The sequence below is a fragment of the Charadrius vociferus genome, unplaced genomic scaffold (genome assembly GCF_000708025.1).
Source record: "Charadrius vociferus isolate BGI_N301 unplaced genomic scaffold, ASM70802v2 scaffold228, whole genome shotgun sequence".
Lineage (NCBI taxonomy): Eukaryota > Metazoa > Chordata > Aves > Charadriiformes > Charadriidae > Charadrius > Charadrius vociferus.
The window spans coordinates 1,628,919-1,649,525 of NW_009649864.1; the positions used below are offsets into that span (position 1 = coordinate 1,628,919).

At 44.7% G+C, this 20,607-nt stretch overlaps 1 protein-coding gene across 1 annotated transcript in view; it reads left to right on the forward strand.

The window, feature by feature from the left end:
- The window catches only part of HHIPL1 (HHIP-like 1), a 15,769-nt gene extending 6,560 nt beyond the window's left edge, over positions 1 to 9,209 (forward strand). The window contains exons 6-9 of the mRNA XM_009891078.1: positions 645 to 790; positions 3,857 to 3,938; positions 5,900 to 5,982; positions 8,605 to 9,209. Of these exons, the coding sequence (XP_009889380.1) occupies positions 645 to 790; positions 3,857 to 3,938; positions 5,900 to 5,982; positions 8,605 to 9,209 (916 nt within the window). The remainder of the gene's footprint in view (positions 1 to 644; positions 791 to 3,856; positions 3,939 to 5,899; positions 5,983 to 8,604) is intronic.
- The last annotated feature ends 11,398 nt before the right edge of the window (positions 9,210 to 20,607 follow it).

Sequence of the window (20,607 nt, forward strand, 5' to 3'; positions counted from 1 at the left end):
CACACCGTGCCAGTATAAGTAAAGAGGCCGTGATATGGTGGTCATTTAAAGTCCTGGAACTGGTGTAAAAAAGCATTTGAATGCATCCTAAAAAAAACAAACAAACCAACAATGAAACACTCTGCTGCAATGTTTCCAGGCACTGAAGATACTAAAAGAAAAAAAAATACTGTCTGGCAGTGAGCCCGCTGCAAACCTGTGATGAGGCAGGCATGAGACTGCCTTGTTTTCCCCTCACCTCCTCTTACCCATTGCCGTATCTGCATCTCCCGGGCCTCCCCCGCAGGCAGCCCCCGCACCGCCTGCCCTGGCTGATGCCCTGGTCCTGGGCGCAGGAGAGGGGCCACAGGGCTGCGGTGAAGCCAAGTGCTCTGCGTCTCCGGCAAGGTCCCCCCAGTCTGACATCCCTTAAACCCTCTCATGTAATTTTTTATGTTGCTTGTCTTGCCCCTGAAAGACAAGGTGTTGCAGGGGTGTTTAATTTATGTATTTTAATATTAACAGTCTTTCATTTCTTGGAGGAGCTACAGTTCCTATAGTAGCTAATGCGGGTAGGAAGCATTAAAAATCCTTTCAAGTGTCTCAATTAATGTTCATAAATCATATTCTTGGTTGCTTGGTGCAAGTGTTCTTTTGCCTTGCAGACGCCTGATGTCTTTGAAGGAGGACCGTGCTACCGGAGAATGGCAATATAGTGAAATCTGCATGGGGACGGGACAAACGTGCATGTTCCCTGGGCTTATCAACAACTATTACCAATACATCATTTCCTTTGCTGAAGATGAAGCAGGTAATCTTTTAACTTTGCATTGCACTGAACGGTGTGCTTGTGGTTTTTCTTTGAAGTATAACATCTGAGAATGGGTCAGAGAGGGCTCCTGGGAGGCAGCGGGTGGTGGGGAGGCAGAGCACGAGTCTGGCAGTCTTTAAAATGCCAGTGGGTGAGATTCGCAGCATCTCCCAAATATCAAACCAAAATTACAATCCTAATTTTGAGGCCAGCGTGCCCTGCAGTGCCTGCAGGGAGAACGGGATGGGCAGTTCCCCGCAGGACTGAGTCTGGGAGTGGTGGGTGTGCTGCTGCGTGCACATCTACCCTCTGGAGGGACGGGGGACAGCCGGGGACAGATATGGTGCAGCACAGCTTAGAAAAGGAACCTCATTCTTCACAGTGCCGTGGTGTGGGGAGTGCAAGCCCTGAGGGGCTGAGAAACTGATACCCAAGTGAGAGCAAGTCTATGCTCTTGGCGAGTGAAGACGGCTATTAATGGATATCGGTTATTAATGGATACAGGAAAGCAGATGTAATGAACAGTAATTATGAACCTGCTCACCTTGGCCTAGAATATTTTTATCTCTCAGGGTGAAGCAGAAGGAAAGCCCTATGTTATGTCTCAAGTGAGGCATCAGCAAAAGGCTGCTTAAGCCAATATTTTATTAGTGCCAGCTGGGATTTTGCCTTGCATAAGGCTGAAGGATGCAGTGTCAGTGGAGCTTTGCATAGCTGTGTTTTTAAGACTGGGCACATTTTGCTTTCTAGGAGGGAAATGCTGCAATTTGAAAAGGAGGAAATAGCGAGTCCTGGGGTGAAACCTGGTGGTCTCTCCCTTTGTTCATACAAGGGTATGGTTAATTGCCCAGCCTTGCAGGGGGGCAGGCAGAGCGTGCAGCCCCTGGCCGGGAACGGGGAGAGGATGAGTCCCACGATGTTTAGCCCTATTGCTAAGTAGCCTCGTGTGCGACACGGCAATGCAGGAGTTTGTGTTCTGCCCCATTGCGGGGAGGTTCTGGCTTATTGTCACAAACACCCACTTCCATAATGCTGCAGTTTCTAAATGTCTGTTTTTCCTGCAGATTATGTCAGGTGTGGATGTTCCATGTGTGCCTCGCATATCATATAAATGCAAATTTTATCACATAAATGCGAATAATCCTAATTAAGTATAGCTCAAAAGTTTGACTTGGGAGTTCTGCCTTTTTTGGAGTTGAAATCCATTTTCTCCAATGCTTAATGTTCATGGAAGGTAGAGCAGTTTCGCAGTGCTGTGGTGAGAAGGATATCTTACCCTAAAGTCAGAGGAGCTTCATCTAAATCACCTTTATGCCAAGGCAGAGGGCTGCCAAGTGCAGTATCAAGCTGTTAATTGCAGCCCTTGCTCGTGCACCTGGAGAACATCATCTCCCTTCTCCTGCCACTGTGGGCAGAGCCTGTGCAAAGCCGGGGTGAACTGCTGCCCTTCTTCTGCCCTGCGCTTTTCACGCGTACTTTGCATAGTATAATAGAGCTGGGTGGAAATTTGGGCCGGTGACTGTTCTCAGAGGTATTATTTGCCTTGTGTTTGTTTCATTACAATGGAAAGAAATCTGTTGATAGCAGTTTAGTGAGTTTTCTTTATCTGCAGTGAACAGTCTTCTCTTGTACCTTTTTGCTGTGCTGGGAATCTTGTTTCTTACAAGTTTTATCACATGGTTTATTTTAAGAAGCTTTTCTTCACGGAAGCATTTGTTTTTTGAGGTCGTTGCTCTGATGAGTGTTAATCCGGCTGGTGCACTGGATGTATTTATGCCGTGGGGACACCTACGTTTTTTGGCTCATGGCGCAGCCGTTACAAAGCCAGCAGCCCCGTTCCCTGGCAGCTGAATGTGTTGGGGACATCCCAGGCACTGTGCTGTGTCTGTGGGGCGCACGTGTGAAATGGCCTGTGTGCTTCAGGGCCAGCGTGTTCTTATTCCTGCCTGATCATTCCTGGGAAAGAGAGGTGGGATGTGAAGGGCACATCGCTGCCAGGTGTTTCCCATCCTTGTTTGGATCAAGGCTGCCTCTGGCCTGTGGTTAATGGAGCCCACCAGAAGAAGGAAGACACCAGCCGGGGGTGGCCGGTTTCTGCCTTGGGAGCATCTGGAGGAGCTTGTCCTGTGGCAGCACAGGAGAGCAGGGAGGAGGAGGAGGGAGGCTCAGCAGCCTGAAGGAGCTGCCACTGACTGCCCGCATCTCCTTTGCTCGCTCTGACCTCTCCACTCCTTACCCTCTTCCCTTTGGGGTACCCGCAGGAGGCCCAAAGAAATCTGCCTTACTCACTAAGCAGGTCTCTGTTGCCTCTTTTTCTTCCCTTTTTTTTTTTTTTTAAATATTGCAAATTTATTTTTTCTCCCCAACACTTTTCATTGCACCGCTCAAGCACTTGAGGTGGCAAAAGGGAAAGGAGAGTGCCGGAGTGCTTATCTCAGTCTCCCCTGCACAGCAGAAAGAGAGGGATGGAAATGCAGTTAAGAGAAAAATACATCAGATAAATGGTGATGGAAAACGTTTGGCTGAAGGTCGAGCCCTACCCATGTGACCTGACGGAGCTGTGACAAACCAGATGCCTTTTTCATGAGATACATCTCACTTTGTGAGTGTGCTAGAGAAAGCAAAAGCAAAATCTTGTTCTGTAATTCACCCCAAAGGAGCGCTTCATCCAAAACAGCAGAAGACAGTGTGAAGAGAATTCCCTCTCATTTTATTTGGACAAAGGGAATTCAGGGTTTGTCTGTTTTGTGTTAGTGAAGCTAAAGGACACAGGTCACACTGAGATGGCAGCTGTACACGCAGTGGAAATTTGTCAAACTAATATTTCATGACAATATGTAAAAGCTCCCACTCACTAAGAGTATTTTATGCCACTGGACTGCAGTTGAACTCTCACTACAAACCCAAATACAAACCTGCCTTGTTTCCTCCGGCAGCCCAATCTCCAGGTCAGTCCCAGCTTTCCTGATGCTGTCTGAGCTGCGATGCAGAGTTAATGCCCTTGTGCTGTACAAAACAGAAGCGCCGTGGAGTGTTTTCATGGCTGTGTTTGCTTTTTTTTCCCAGGGGAACTTTACTTCATGTCTACCGGCGTACCAAGCGCCACGGCTCCCCACGGAGTGGTGTACAAAGTGGTGGACACCTCTAGGTATGAGATGTTCTTGTTGCAAAGCCTAAGCATGGTGCAGTGTGTCCAAGTATGGATGTGATGAATGATGCTGACTAACTGGCTCTTTTCCCATGCTGGGCTCTTCTGTGGAGCTTGATGAAGGAACGGCTGGAGCAACCCGTGGTGGGTCTGCTTTGCTCCCACAGTCATCAGAGTCTACGCTGCCTGGTGACCACCAGCTTGTTTGTTATGGGGCCTGCTGGTGTTATATGGCTTAGGAGATTTGTTCCTGAAAGCTAGAGGAGTGTTTTATGGGTGGCTTGTCTTTCTTAAGCAATGTTTCTTTAGATTCCTGCCTAGAAGGAGGCAGTTTTTCTCAAGGTGTTTATTCTCAGCTCCTCTCCATCCCTTGTATCTGGCTGTACCTGCCATGCCCAGGCAGCTGCAGCCGAAGCTGGCCCAGCGTGACCTGCAGTGCTTTCTCGGGCAAAGCAGAAATGAATGGCAAAAAGTAAAATGGTTTTTTTTTGTGTTTTAAAGTGGAAAATGGCTCGGACAAGTTGCTAAAACCATTGTTACACCTTCTGGATCCTACGTGCACCTATCTTCAGACTGGGCAAGGCAGGGAATAGCTGGTTCATGGGAAGACTTATAGCTGTTTTTTCCATCTTCCTGTTTTTTAAGCGTTACTATTATTGGCGAAACACCAAAATACTTTCAGCCAGACATGTAGAGTGAGACTTTTGTAGCTTTCATTTTTTAAAATGGATTAAATGTACAGCTTTAGCTATCTGAGCATTTTAAATCAAACCACTTCTCTGTTTTGTGTTGGAACCAGACCCCAAAGTTAAACAGCCCCCAGAGCTGATGCATGTTTTCCTCCAACTCTCCTCCGTCAGGAGCATTTTCCATTATCTAACACAGCAGAAGAGTTCCTGTAAACTCTGTATTAAGAGGCTGCTATTACGCAACCTTTGCAAAAATAAAGCAAGCAGAAGTCAAAAGAAAGTCATAAGTTTAAGTTTAAAAACAAGTTTCTTTAGTGTGCCGAGTACAGCACTATGAATAAGGAAGAACTAATAGAAAAATTAATAAAAGTAGGGAATGTCCCAGTGGCAGTAGCTGAGAGGAGAGCTCTTTGCCTTCCACAGAAATGCAAATGCAAACAGTCCTAATTACAAAGGAGTTATACCCTCCAAATGCAAGCATCATGCATTTTTGAACCAGTTTGAAAACCTCTGAAGAAGGCTGCAGATTAATGAGCCAGCCAGCATAGGAAAAAGTGATGATGAACTGGATATAACTTCTCAGAAGTGAGAGATACCTTCATGGCAAACAAGCTGTGTACCTCTGAAGAAGGCTGCAGATTAATGAGCCAGCCAGCATAGGAAAAAGTGATGATGAACTGGATATAACTTCTCAGAAGTGAGAGATACCTCCATGGCAAACAAATTCATGTCAAAATAATGCATCATACTAAGAGGAAGCCTCTGTAGGAGAGACTTAGAGCTCGTTTGAAGCTAATGCATTTTTGGTACTACTTTTGTAGTGGTTAGTCTTTTGTTTGGGCTTTATGTACAAATAATAGTGTGTTATTTTGCTTCTCTGAAGACAGCCTGAAAACTTGCATACACATGACCTTTATGTCTGATGTTCAACATATACTGTCTAGTTTTGTGATTTTTATTTTCAGTTTGATTAATTCCTTTCTGTAATGCTTGAACCTGCCACTGTGTTGTTTCCTTAATGGATTCAACAATGGCAAGTGAAAACAGAGCCAGAGGACTCCACTGCCTTGTGAATATTTGGACTTTGATCAATGGAGATATGTGATCGTTTAATTATGTTCTCTGCTGTAAGATATTACTTGAGTCATTTACACAGACGTTTATTTTTTTTCCAATGAGCATTACATTCACTGAAGAGCAATAGGAAGCAAAGGCTCACCATGCCAGGGGAAAGGAATTAATTGTGCTCTGTGTGTGTCCTTTTTTGCACAGGAGAGCACCACCAGGAAAATGCCGAGTTGAGCCATCGCCAGTGAAAGTAAAAAGCAAGCGCATCCCGTTTGTGCCAAAGGAGAGTAAGTGTCACTGTTGCTGTTTATTACTGGTGCATGTGTGCTGGCAGTAAATATAAACTCCAGGCTTGCAATATCTCTGTCTGTGTGGAGACCACCCAGAACTTCACTCTTCAGAACATCCTCAAAATTAATTCTTACCAACTGTTTTGGATCTGAAGAGTTGGTGCAAATAAGGCATAAAGTATTTCCCCGCTGCTGGTGGTGTGAAATCTTCTCTGTAGTTTATGGCCCTGCGCATTTTCCATTTTCCATGCTACATGGTACCTGTTTCATTACCACCAACTTGGTTTCCCTGTAACTCTTTCTGTACTGAGATCCTGTGCTCAATGGTGCTTTTCGGTGATAAGTGATTTTTTGCAGTGCCTTCAGGTAGCGAGGAGCACTTCAGGAGCTGAAGGATGTGATGGCTAAAGGGTTGGGAAATAGCTCATTGAGCAAGGTGAGGGCTGAGTCATTGTTAGCTGTAAATGAGAGAATATGGGATATGAAAACCCCAAAAGAATCAGTGTGATCGGGTGAACTTTTGGCTGATCCAAACCCTCCAGGGCTTTTTGATTGCTTCACACTGAATGAAGCATTGTACTGCTAAAGCTGGAGTAGTCAACAATGCAGCTGAATCTGCAGCAAGCCAAGTGCTATTTATGTTAAATGCAAAGCCCTAAATATGCTATTAGGATCTCAAAATCAGATTAGGCAGCATCACCTTTCTTTTCCCCTGAGCATTTTGTTTACACGTGTAAGTACCTAGGCAGTACTCTAACAACTTTGTCATGAAGTTAATATTACTGTAGGATCTCTAATGTCAGAACACTTTTATTTAATTTTTAATTACATTAACCATGTTACACTGCATTTGAGTCATTGACAGTTCCTACAGCTTTGACTTCAGGGAGGAATGAGGGCACTCAGCACCTTGCAAGATTTAGACTTTAAGGTGGAACAAGATCTAAGGCTAATTATTAACTGTTGACATGCCTGAGCACTCAGCACATCTTCAGAAACATTCTGCTTTGCAAGCTGTGCACGCAGTTTCCAAATACTATTAACTTGCTTTGTGCTCAACCAGCTTTGTCTCTGTTTCTGCCTGTGCATTATTCTCTATGCAAGTCCAAAGTTCCGATTTTTAAACTACACATATAAGTAAATCTTTTGGGTTTTTTTACAAGGTAGTTTTCATCATAAAATAAAACTTAGAAACAGTGCGACAGATTCTGCTAAGTGTCTCAAGAGCGAAGTTCATGTGTAGGTGAAAACCAAGCGTGAAGATTTTGATTCAGAAACATGCAAACAGGATGTGTAGCTGTAAATATTTTGTTGGTTTAGTTAGTGTTTAGTGTGAATGTAACAGAATCGCAGAGGCATGCGGATTGCGTTAGCTGGACGAGCGCATTTGTTGGAAGTGTATTTAATAAATAGCTTGACGAAGAGTAATATATAATAACAACTTGATTCAGTGAGATGAAAAGCACTCCCAGGTGACCATTAGCTTTCATGCAGTCCTACATATCATTATATGAGTTCCATGATTTTTAAGCCAGCTTTGCCAGATCAGGCTCCCGCGACTGAGGTGTGTGCAGGTAAGGCTTCCACATTTGTGTCTTGCCTTCAGAACCTCAGCTTCCAAAGAAGGGAAACATTTTCATGCCACAAATACAATTCCTCTCCGAAATGCATTATTTGGAAAAACTGGACTGCTGCAAGGGTTTGTCTTTTGGGGGCAATAGATATTAAGTACAAATAAGACAGTTGTATTTTAATTCGTCTCTGTACTACAAAGCAAATGATGAATGAGAATGGATAAATCTAGGATATAATTCAAAAAGTCATGATGTCTCTGCAAATGTATGTGACACCGTCCCAGCTCAGTAGATTGTTATTCTGAGTAATTCTAAATTGCTTCCTTCTGACAAGCTAAAACTTATTTTTAAGCTAAAAATAGAGCACATGTGAATAAGCAAGTCCAGTAATGCCTGGAAACTGTGACAGCAAAGAATTTTCAGCTCTTCAGAGTTCAAGGCTCTTTTAGTTTTTTTTATAAGGAAGAAAAAACCCAATCCCAAATCCTGTTTTATGTGTTGTCCTGGCAACTCCGTTCCTTTTGCACATTCCAGTTGCCAGAGAGAATTGATTTTGAATGTTCCTGATTTCAGCTTCTCTGAATAAAGCATCTGGCCCAGTGGGGAGGCCGGGCTCTCCTTCTGGTAACGATCCAATCATTAGTAATGAAGAGGAGAGCAGAAATAGTGCCTGTCTTTAAAATGCTTTCAGCAGGGGAGAAGGGTATGGAGGGGAACTCCTCTTCTGACTGCGAAACTCCAGCGCCCACCCTTTAATGGCCAGGCTGAGGTTTTGCCAATAAACTGCTTGGAGTTCCCTTCTTGGGAGAGGCTTACTAGTTGGCATGAAGCCTTGCAGTCCTCTCTGCTAACTAAAAGCGGCCGACGTCTTTCGCTGAGGAAATATTGGCTCACTGAGAGTGTTGTCACTTCTCAACAGGATCAAGTAAGCAAATTCCAAGAAACGAGTTAAATAAGTCAAAAATCAGCACTGGTTTCATATAGTTGTCTTTAAGTAGTGTCCGTGGAGTGACAGACTCAGTTTCCTGGGTTTTTCCCCCAACAGAGCTTATTGTGAAAACACCAACGCCGCGTCCCCGGCTGAAGGCCATGACCGAGGTCCCACAGGGAGCCAGGCGAGACCATGACACCTCCCGTGTGCCGGCTGTGGACTGGGTGGACCAAGCCCCGCCGCCACCGGGGAACCGAAGCGGGACGCCCACCACGCCAGCACCGAGCAGCAGGGCCCTCAAGCCCAGGAAGGGAGGAGAGAGGAGGGGGCAGCGCAGGAAGAAGAAACCCCCCACCACTGCCCCACCACTGCGAAACGGTGCCGTGCGGCTGATGGAGAAGCGGGGCCGTGGCCGGAGCCGGGGCCGGGTGGAGGTTTACATCAATGGCGAGTGGGGCACGGTGTGTGACGACGGCTGGAGCTCTCCCGCTGCCGCTGTGGTGTGCCGTCAGCTGGGCTTCCCCTACGTGGTGCGGGCCAGCAAGAAGGCAGAATTTGGGGAAGGAACCTCCCTTCGCATTCTCCTAGATGATGTCCAGTGCTCCGGGCAGGAGAAGACGCTGCTGGAGTGTGACCACGCCGACATCGGCACGCATAACTGCTCCCATGAGGAGGACGCCGGTGTGGTGTGCAGCCGGGAGGAGGTGGCAGATTGGTGACAGCGCAGCTGAGGGACTCGGAGCACATCCCCTTCCTGCCCAACCCTCTAAACCAGTGTCAGTGTTGAGGAGGGTGAGCTCTGCCTTAAGGATGCTTTGTCTGTTGAAGGGATCTTGCTGTTTTCTTTGTGTTCATCCCCATCCATCAGCACTGGAACGAAAGAAAAAGTAAAATGAAGCAGTGACATGAGTATGTTATGGGTAGGGACTGCATTTCAATGGGGTTTTTTTACAAGAAGAAAACCCCAAATACGGGCAATTATAGATTAGAAAAAAAAGATTCATCCTGTTGCCCTTTCATCTTTTGAAGTACAACATTCCCCAGCCATGCTTCACAATGTTTATCCGGAAAAGAAATTCCCAGATGACCACGTTTCACTCTTGTTTATGGAAGCGTTTGTGTTGTTTGGCTTGCTTTACCACCTGCACCTCTGAGTGGTGGTTTCTAACTATGCACAAATCTGTGCCTTTCTTTGCTGAATGCAAAAGTAGAACTTCTGGTTAACTTTCCATGCACTAGTTTAAAGGAAAATTATTCTTCTGCAACGCTTGATATTGGTATAAGCCTATATGTTCTCAAAGATAACTGTGTCTAAGTGACAGGTAAATTAGAAAAAGTTATAGCATACAGTTTGGAAAATACTTCTGCAGTTTACACTAATCTAAGTGAAAACAAAATTTGGGCTTTTTTACATGAAAAGGATCATTATTTGTTATTAACCCTGAAGATACTTTGTACAAGTTCCTCTACTTTCCCAAACATTGTGAAGGCATGTGGTTTTGCATTCAGTTTTCACAGTTTGAATGACTAGACAAGAGGTAATGTACTGGGGCAATAATCTTGTAATATTTACCCCTTTTTAAAGGATATTAAAAAAACCCACAGAGCTTACTTTGTCTGAAATGTGTTTTTCACCTGTGTGGTGATTGGAGACACATGTTCTTCTCTTTTGTGATCTCTCTGCATTTGATAGCATTTTGCATTTGATAGCATTTTGGTTATTTTTTTCCCCAGTGTAATCAGGATAGGTTTTGTCTTGCTGCTCACACAAGAACATAAGAAAGACAAAATGAAACAAATGTAAAATTACTACTGCATCCAGAAAAGTTCACAAGCAAAACCTTGTCTCTAAAGCTCTTACTGTGGATATTTATTTTAATTCCCCAATTTCAAGTTGGTCGTGTCCTTTTAAGCCTAAAGCATTGATGTATATAGTAAATGAATTTGTTTTAAATATTTTCCCTGAACTTTCTGATATACCCATTCAATACTTTTTGGTATTACAGAGTACTTCACTATACAAAAGCAGATGTTCAGAAAAATAGCACAGTCTCCCTAGTCCTTATTAAGTATAAAGGGGAGAACAGACATATAAAGTGCCTTTTGCAAAACACTATTCTTATTTCATTGGAAATCCTACAAATGCCATCAGGAACCAGAGTGTCATTAGGCTTTTCCAATTGCAGCGAAGGTGCAAATGCATTTGTTTAAAGTGCAGAAATTCACTTCAGGTGCATAAAAACAAGAGAACGAGGGAACGAGAGAGTCCCTTGTAAATTCTTTTGTGAAAAGAGTTGGCACCTGTTGAGCTGATGGGACTAGAGGTCTGGAAGAAAACAGAAAGTGGAGATGTAATCCTCCTTCTTCCAAATTCCTCTTCCACTTCTTTTGGCTCCTTAGCCAAATTGCAGCAAGCTCTAGCTGTGAGATTTTAAGGAGAATCTTGATCGTAGTTATGCTTAAAAACTTCTGGGTAGAAAAAAGGCCTGTATAACAAAAGTTACTCTAAAGGAAGGGAGATGAATCAAGGATGTCTGCCATAAACCAATTAGACAGGAATTTCACCATCACTTTCCAGGTACTTAAATATTCTTTTTCTAATTTAACTATTACTTACCCCACACTGCTTTAGCCCATTTGAACCTCCTGAGCATAAGCAGAGGCCACCTACATCTTGCATGTTGCTGGTGGTGGCTGTCACCAACCCCCAGCTGGCAGTCACTCGGTGGCAGGCGGTCTCTGGTGACAGCTAAAGGCATACGGAACCCAGCCCACAGGAGCAGCCGTCGGTAAGAGCGCGCTGTGCCATGGCTCGGCTGACGGCAAACACAGAGCCATACACCCCCAGTGTTTGATGCCAGCCTTACGGGGGTGCTGCCGGCTTCTCAGGGGAAATATTTATCAGCTGAGGAAGAGACAAGACTTGGAAATAAGTTTTTTCCCCCCTTGTCCTTTCTCTCAGTCTACACTGAGTGGGAAAAGCATGCCTGGGTAGGTGCGTGCCAGCTCAGTACGCGTGGATGTGTGTGCATGTCTGTGCCTGCCAGCTCAGTACGCTCTGACGGTGCTGGGAAGATATTTCTCACCATCGTGGTCCCTTCCAAGCTTAAAACATATCTGTACTAAATCCTGGTATTTGTCAGTCTAGTTCCCTGGTATTTAAATAATGAGCCTGTACGATTCAAAGCACAGAAGTACATGTACATTTAAATACCTGGTATATCATCTGCTGTTTAACAGGATTCTCATCGGTAGCATTTTTCTTAATTTAAAAATGCATTTATATACCAGGATGTCACAAGAATTGAGCTTTAGATAAACTGATAAGCCTTGCTACTACATTTGAACGTGCCAGTATATCACCTGGATGCTGATTCGGGATAAAGGTCTTAAAATAGCCTGGAATAATGTTGGTTACCGCCATGCAGCTGCTCTACTGCATGTGTTATGTGGCAGTCCCAGACTTTTGTCTAGTAGCAACATGGTTTGTTGCCTCTACGGATTCACCTCTGTGACAGAGACTGTAACATCTGCACTTTTCCGTAAACTTTTTTCCATTCCTTATGTTAGCGCGGCTGTATCACATGAAGGACCCAGCATATCTCTAAGGGAAGTGCAGACCCAGCCTTGCTACCTCTTTTTCTCTACCTCCAAGGCAAAGTAGCTCTCTGCGGAGCTCAAGGGTTTTTTCACTTAGATTGCTGCTGGCACCCAGCAGCCAGCCCAAGCAGTGCCACACTGTGTTGGAGTCCGTGGACATTATCTTCAGGCCAAAATAATTTGAACTTACCGTGTTCTTTCCAAGGCATCCGATAGACAATGTCTCCCACAAGTATCTGGGAAGAAAACTTCAGAGTTTGCTGCCAAAGCAATGGAGAGAGAGTGAAATCGTTAGGGTGTTGCAGCGGGGATGCTCGCTCACGTGTTGGCAAAACCCTTCTGGGTGCAAAGCCCTGGAAGAAGCATGCCATGAGGACATACCCCACATCAGGGGAGCTTGGGCTTTGCCCAGCTTCTCTGTGTCAGGTTGCAGGGTATGAATAGCACGAGGCACATGTATTACATTACTAAGCACAGCGGCCTGTAATTAAATAACACTGAAGCTGTGACTCAAGTTCAGCAAACTCAGCGGTGGCACTGTGGGCGACGCTGGCACCAGGGGCAGAGATGCGCCTCGGGGCCCAACTTCACATGCTGCCTTGGTGTTTCTCCTGCCTTCATCTCCCCTACCAACCTCTCCTCAACCTCTCACCAGTCGGCACCTTCGTGTCGGGCCTCAGCATGGCCAAAGGAGCAGCTTGTGCAGTGCTGCCCCTCAGGCCAAACCCAGCAAAACACATCCAGGGATGCACTGAGCAGAGCCTGTCTCTTCTTTAACCTGTTAGCGTCGATACGGTGGTATGGGGGGATCCATCGAATCCATCCTGCAGTGCTTGAGCTCAGCCCGGCACGGTTTGGTTATGATCAACATGGGAACTCAGAAGTGCAGAGGAGAAAACCAGTCACGACATATCAATATCCAAGCCTGCTTTTCCTCTCTGAACGATGCCAATACACCTCTTTCTTTCTTCAGCTTGGCATGTGAGATGCATTGGCACCCTTAGATACTAGATAAGCACACATTTTACCTGAAAAGAGGTGTAAGCATCCTTTGATAACTAATAACTGCATTCAAAATTTAAGTTTTCAGAATTCGTAGTTTTTCCTCTGTTAAATGAGTAAGACCTCAAACCCATTTGATGTGCATCAATACCTTGCTGCCTTGTACGTGACTTTTCCAAGGTTTTCATGCCTAGACTTTACTCTGGGGCACAGGTGCAGCTATAGAGCTGCCTTGAGCAATGTTTTAACATAGTCAGAAAAGAGCTACGATGGAAACGGCAGTCATTCCTTAACAATAATGTGGTAAATAGGGATGCTATTTTTAAGAAAAAAAAGTCTCTAGTGTTCAGCGAGCTGTAAGCACTGACATCAAGTAGCTTGTTCCTCAGGGGCATTAGCTGTTGGCAGTGACTAAACCCTTGGACTGTTTTCATTAATATTAATCACCTTGCCAATTACTTGCCCACTCCATGCTGGAAAATCTTATTGACTGAGAAGGATCAGCTTTCTTCTTCCAGTCCTTATGGACCTCAGTATATATGAGCTGGGTGACAACCAACTCAGGGTGAAAATCACTGCAAAGGTCTGTATTTGGCAGTGTTGGGTAAGTAACATCTAAGCGCGCTGTAGATTTTGTTTTGCAAAATGGTATGGCTGACTCCTGTATCCAGTGTTGCTTAATCTGTGGCAAAAGGTCTGGTTTTAGGTTAGCTCATTCATCACGAGCAGTTACTTTTTCTGAGTTTTCCTGTCCACTTCTGCCAGGTGTGGACAGGAGACAACAGTATGGCAGTGCATGTTGAGCTCGAGTGAGGTGGCTCTGATGGCCTTGAAAGGTGCCAAGGTCCAGTGCTGCTCACAAGAGACCTCATTTCCACACATACCCTGCAGAATGAAACACCAGAAGGCTTTATCCTGACCAAGTCAGGACATGATACCCCCAGGCCAGAAAAGAATACAGCATATTTGGTTGTCAGTACCCCCAAATGAAGGATTCTTTTTCTTCCTGGTAAATGAAGGGACACCAGGAAACATTTCCTGGCACTCGAGGCCATGAGCTGTGCTGTTAAACCTTCAGAGCAGCCCCCAGCATCCTGTGGCCTGGGTTAACCTGCACCCTCCCAGATCACCCTGGGCTAGGTCAGGACTCAGTACCGGTTGACCTAATAACCAAGGAATGATGCTGTTTGATTTACTAGTGTAGTCCTGAACTGTGAAAGCCTTTCAGGGCATCTGCAGTTCTGCATAGGCAGGTTGAGAAGATCTTGCATCACTCAAGATTTTATTTTGGAAGAACAGTGGGAAAGGAAATCATTCTTCAAACCTTATCACAGAAGAAAGATCTCACGTCAGTTTTTCATCTGCCTCTTCCTACATGCCATAGCTTGTGACATGCCACAGCATGCCGTTGTGCGGTCTCACCTCACACAGTCCTGTCGGCTGGAGATGTCTTCCAGCCTGGCCCAGCCCGCAGCCCTCGCTCCGTAGCAGCCGCTGCTGGGTAAGCGGTGAAGATGCTCTGGTCTTCCCCAGCAGGTTTTGTTACTTGGGACTCTGTGCCCGGGGAGCTGATTTTCCCAGCGTCAGACAGAAGGTAAATTTTTCGTTGCTAACTCGATGCCACTTTTCAATTTCTCATTCCTTGATAATTAGGTTAAAATAATGGATCATTTTCTCTTTCCAAAAACTTTATAACTGCCTTCGCTAGCTCTGGCTTGGCTGGATTTAACTATTATTTACACTGATACAAATAACAGCAGAATTGGCCTACTGCTTTACATTTTATATCCATATATACATACCTATACATATGCTGAGGAACATTATGTACTTGCTTTTGAACAGAAGCAACATTTTTCTTTTAATTTTATTAATAACTGAATTTAAAATAGGGTCATGTATTGAATTGTGCTGGTAACACAAGTCCGTATTTTTTAGTATTAGTTATAATATTGAAATTTGTTCCATATAATAAAAATAACCAAACGTGTACATTAAAGTATGCATTTTATTTTTTTCCTTTGAGCTGGTGTATGACTGAAAGTAACTGTAAGCAGACAGCAGCAAATATCTCCCCATGCACTGCAAATGACTAGTAACAGAGAGGCAATCACTGACTAAGGGGAGGGAGGTTAAGGTAAATGTGTCTCCTATATTTGGTTCAAAATTCTGCATTGTCTTACTCTAAATAAGTTCACCTGCCTCACTACTTTTCACATTGGCTATCATAATAATAGGAAAAAAACCCAGCAGGGAAATCAGATATTCTTACGTGGCGATCAGAAGAACAAGGTGGGTTTTGGAGGTATACTTCAATGAGTATTTTGCAATCTGGTTATATTCCTCAGCCGGTGTTGCTCTGAGACAGATGACTGTCTGCTGGTATTGCAGTGTCCATATCCTGGGTTCAAAGAGGCACAAAACATGAATCTATCTGAATTCTGAGGCTATGGTAGATTCCATAGTAAGCTGAGTGGCAATCATACATCTAGAAAGCTTGAGAATATACATTTTCTGTCCTGAATTTTCCAATTGTTGGAGCAAAGAACTTTATCTTTTGCACTATTAAAAGCAAATGGTTATTTGCCACAACATAGGGACTATGCGAGATGATCAAATGGAGGAAGGTGAAGGCACACTGTACACACACACAATGAACATTATTTGCCTTCAGTTAAACAAAATGTTCAGATGTTTCACAGCCTATCTACAAAAATCTACATCCCTGCGTAACATCTGCATGACATGTGAATTAGGGACCCCATGTCTTGGACACAACTAAATCCTCAAGTCTTCATGGATGAGTATCTAGGCAGTGCTTACTATGGGATCGCTTATGTGTTGCAGAGCTGCCGGAGCCAGGCAGAAGGACCGCAATCCCTAAAAAGCAATCGGTCCTCAGATTCCACCTGGACAGTGTTTCTGCCTAGGAAAGGAGGACGGGCCTAGTAAAACCAGTCCTGAAATTTGCATTTCTGCTGGAGATGGATGAAGTGCAGTGCTTATGTAGCCCCAGACCCACACTAGTTCCATATAAGCCCTTAGGCAGAGGGTTGAGGTTTTAGACTGTAAATTCTCCAGGAAAGGTACTAATTTAATCACCATCTGCACTTAACCAGTGGCACACAACAGATGGAGATATTTAACAATAAAATTAAAAGCTCTTTTATTTTATTGGTAAATTCAGGCTGCCCCAGGATACCCAGCCCTCTGGCTAACTGCGTGCTGCAGAAGGCATTTCCCAGCACAAGAGACACCTATGCTGTGCCTTCTTGCTGTCCTCACTTACAGCCTGTACGATGCTGGACCTCTCAAGAGACAGCAGTAAATATTTTCAAACCTAAATATCAAAAGACAAGCAAAAGAGAGTAGGAGTTTGGACTGACCCTACGTCACATCAGTTTTTCAAATGTAACCTGTAACTTCACACCAACTAATGGTTCCCAGCTCTCCTGTTCAGCTCCCAAGTCTCTCTTGAGTTGATGGGAATGTGCAAGTTGGCAAAATGTCCACGCGATGGCAGTTCAGTCCCCAGCAGAAAGGTGACAGACCGGAAAGTTCAGCTGCCCAAGCCTGCCCTCCTTCCGTCTTAGTGCAGTGTGTGGCTCCCAGGCAGATAATAAACTTGACAGTGCAGTCCTTTGGTATCAAGTCCTTCAGTCAAGGGTGTAGAAACATGTTAGAATACAAACAAAAGTTGTTATTGAAGCTTGTTAGACCACAAACAGAAGGTTTTGTTAAAGCTTATCTTTAAAGCCTGAAATATAAGGTAATTTCTGCAATTTACCCAGGCAGAATACTTAGCAAAGGGGAGTGATCAGATGATAATTACATCTGCATGAGAAGCTTTATTCTGAGAGCTTTCCTGTTCTAGACAGGGATCAGAACTATATTACATGGCCTTTCTATCCCATCAAAATGTATAAAATGCCAAATATTTCATCACCTTTCTGTAAGCTGCTCAAAAACGAGGTACAAGCAGGAATTTTCCACGGGAGTTATTCTGAGAGTGCTTTCAAATGAAAGAACACCTTACAGATAGTTACAATCTATTCTTGAAGTACGGTGGAAAAAACACTGAAGAAACTCAGAAAATCAATGTTTCATCAGGAAGTTCATTGAATGGCTTTAATAATGTGACTTCATTAGTTAGCTTTAGTTTTTAAGCACTTTCTCTGGATGATGCTATTCTTGCGATTAGCTGTACCTTTCCCAGTGGCTGGTATTCACATCACGGGATCATGATACATATTGCCTGACCAAAGGGGAAGGAATGGTAGCTTTTCTTCTGAAAATAAGAGGTTATAAACCCCCCGACCTTAACAGACAAAAAAAATCTACTTTCAGTTAAGATAAACAGAAACACTGGCTAAATAATATTCTTGGTCTCTGAGAATATAACAATGTAGTTTTCAGTTTAAAAAAAATAAATAACTCTGTGTGAAATTACGTGTACCCAAAACAGAGGGGAGAATCATTCCAGGGTTGTTGCAATTATTTCAAGCTAAAGAAGGAACTACCAGTTCAAGAAAAATCAACGTTAAGATTAAATGTAACAGAAAGGCAAACAACGTTTTAAAAAAATACAACCAGTTTTTCCTCCATTGAGTACTGACAGCTGGAGACTTCCGTTTCTAATATTTTGTACCATTTGATGAACCAGTGTTTCTCTGAGGTCGTACTGTGGCATTACCACCAAAGTCTTCTGCAATGCAATGTGAAGCCAGAAAAGTGATACTGGCCACCAAGTGTGCCTGGTGGAGCATCCCTGCCCACCCACAGGCTGGAAGTCCATGGATGAAGTGATCAGGTGTATTTGTTCTCATAGGGCACCTCAGGTGTCCTTCCTCCCTTCTGCTGAGCATGGTGGCCACCCAAAAGGAAAAGTTCAGGAGCTCCTGACAGGTTTCCACGGTTTTATGATGAGTCTCTGGTCCTTCTGCCTCCCTGGGGACCTCCTGGGCTGACGGCACCAAAGTCCTTCCCTGCCGAGGCCAAGAAACCCAAACGCAGGTAGACTTTGCCCATGCTTGCCGGGAGAGGTGCTGGTTCCTGGGAACTTCAAAAGAAAATCTCTGGTCTGCAATACCAAATCTTTCTTTAGCCTGGCTCACACTACAAAGCCAGTGCAATTCCTTTCATCTGCCTGATTTTTGAGCATTTTGTGATCTGTGTTTCCATGGCAAGTTTCGTTGAAGTTGGCCAATAGGTGTTAGCCTCTGAGTTGCTAGTGACGGATACATGGGCATGCATTCACACAGGAAAGCACCACAAATAACACAGAGAGTCCCAGCTGCTACAAGTGTTCCTTACATTCCCTCTCACCATTGACTCCCTGCTGTCCCTCTGTCACTAACAGCCCATTTGAAATTATTTACAGTTTTAAACAAAAATGAAACAGAGATAAAAATCTCTCACCTTGTACCAGCATGTGCTGTTGGTATTTTGATAGCCTTTCTCTGCTCTCCCTGATCTGCTAGTCTCAAACACAAGCAGAAAAGACACATGAAAACCATGGAAAACCTGCAGATTGTAGCCTTTTAGCACAGTCTCATTGCTTCCATTTGGAAAGTGAAGTGAGCTGACTCTTGGAGGTGCCTGGCAGACGATTGCTGCGTCAGATGGACAAAAACAGGGGGTGCCGTGAGTTACATCCTCTCCCTCCTGCTGCGGAGAGGCATGGCCATATGGGAGCTGCTGTGGGAGGGGAGCAGGGGAAAGGCACCGCATCAGAAACGGCGGGGAAGAAAACTCCTGCAGCAGCCTCATACAGTGCGAAGAAATGTCAGAGACCCACAGGCAACAAAACAGATGATAAAAATCCAGGTAGCTTAGTATCCTGTCTCCAGCCGGTTGAGTAAAGCTTGTATGGAGAGACAGTGCATGAATGGAGTTGTCCTGTGAAAGCCTGACAGGTGAGTGGTGTGCTGCTTTAAAGGGCAGCAGGGTGTCCTGCTTGCTTCTCCTTCTTCTGCTGCAGTCAGAGCCGTGGGGACAGTGGAGAGGAGTGTCTGCCACCCTGCATGCAAGGTGGGCAACCTTTGAAGGGATGGACTGGGCATGGGATCCAGCTGGCAGGGGCTGCAGCACGGGAACAGGCTGTGGGTGCAGGCAGCAGGTCTCAGAGGAGGAAGGACGAAGGGTGGGTGGGTTATAGGAGACCATGGAGAGTGTTGCAGGGATTAAGAGGCTGCTGAGCTGAGGGCAGAATGGGAAGACAGGAGGATACAGTGGGAGGTTTGTGTATCCTCAGAGCTTGAGCCATTCAGGGGGTCTACTTGGGCTATTGGGGGTCTTTCCATTCCTCCCAGGAAACCCCAGAGTGCAGAGCTCCTGCTGAGACAAGTGATGGCTCCTGGATCCATCCCCCGTCCCTTTCTCTGGCTTCTCGTGAGCCAATTTATTCATTAGCCTCCACAACAGCCTGTTGTGATGAGCTCCTCCATTTAAACAATTTGTTGTCTCCTCCTCTTTTAGGCTTGCTGCCGGATCATTTCAGTGAGTGCCTCTTTGTCTTGGATTATACAAAGTAATGATTAGGTTGTCTCTATTCATCTCCAAACCACTGGTGATTTTCCAGACCCCTGTCATAACCTCCATCAGTCCTCCTTTTTCCAGTTTGGAGCCCTAATCTCTTCTGTCTATGTTTCTACACCTCCGCTGAGCTGGGAGGAAGAGCACGTGTGGTATTCACACACAGTGGGTGTGCTCTACATTTGTAGAGTACCCTATATACTAATACAGCCAGGCATCTTGTTTTGCTCGCTCTCCCATTTCTAAACGCTGATTGCTTCTCTTCTTGCAAATTCTGCTTGCTTCTTTGGTCTGTAATGAGCATTAAACTGACTTTTCCTGAACAAGTGCCACTGCTGAATAGATATCACTGCTATAGATATAGATATACTGCTGAGTGGGTTGGATGTATATACATAGTTTATCTTTCCCCACGCATTAATTTTCATTTACCAGAAATGAATTTCCACCATTTTACGGCTTGGTACCTTGTGTCCTGTGATCCTTATGCAATTTGTGGCAGTCAGTTTCAGATAGCTTATTTTGAATAAAACTGTATCATCTCTCATTCTGATGTCTAGATGATGAATGAGTACATTGTGAAACACAGGGCCCAAAGCAGACTGCTCTGAAAACCCTCATCTATTGATTCCTACAGGCATCAACAGTATATTCCCTTTGCCTCTTATGTTTTAAACAACTGAAAGTCAAAAAAAGCCTCCACCTTCTTTGTCCTGTAACAGCTTAGGTTGCCTAAGAGCCTTCAGCGATGAGTCTCACTTAAAACACTTCTGTAAACAAACACATGAAGGTGCAGCACCCTTCCTGATCTCCTCACTGAGTGGTGCAAAGCACCAACTCCACCCAGGAAAGCAAGATGCACACACCCCCGATGACACCAAGCTGAGTGGTGCAGCTGACACACCTGAGGGATGGGATGCCATCCAGAGGGACCTAGACAGGCTTAAGAAGTGGGTCCATGTGAACCTCATGAGGTTCAGC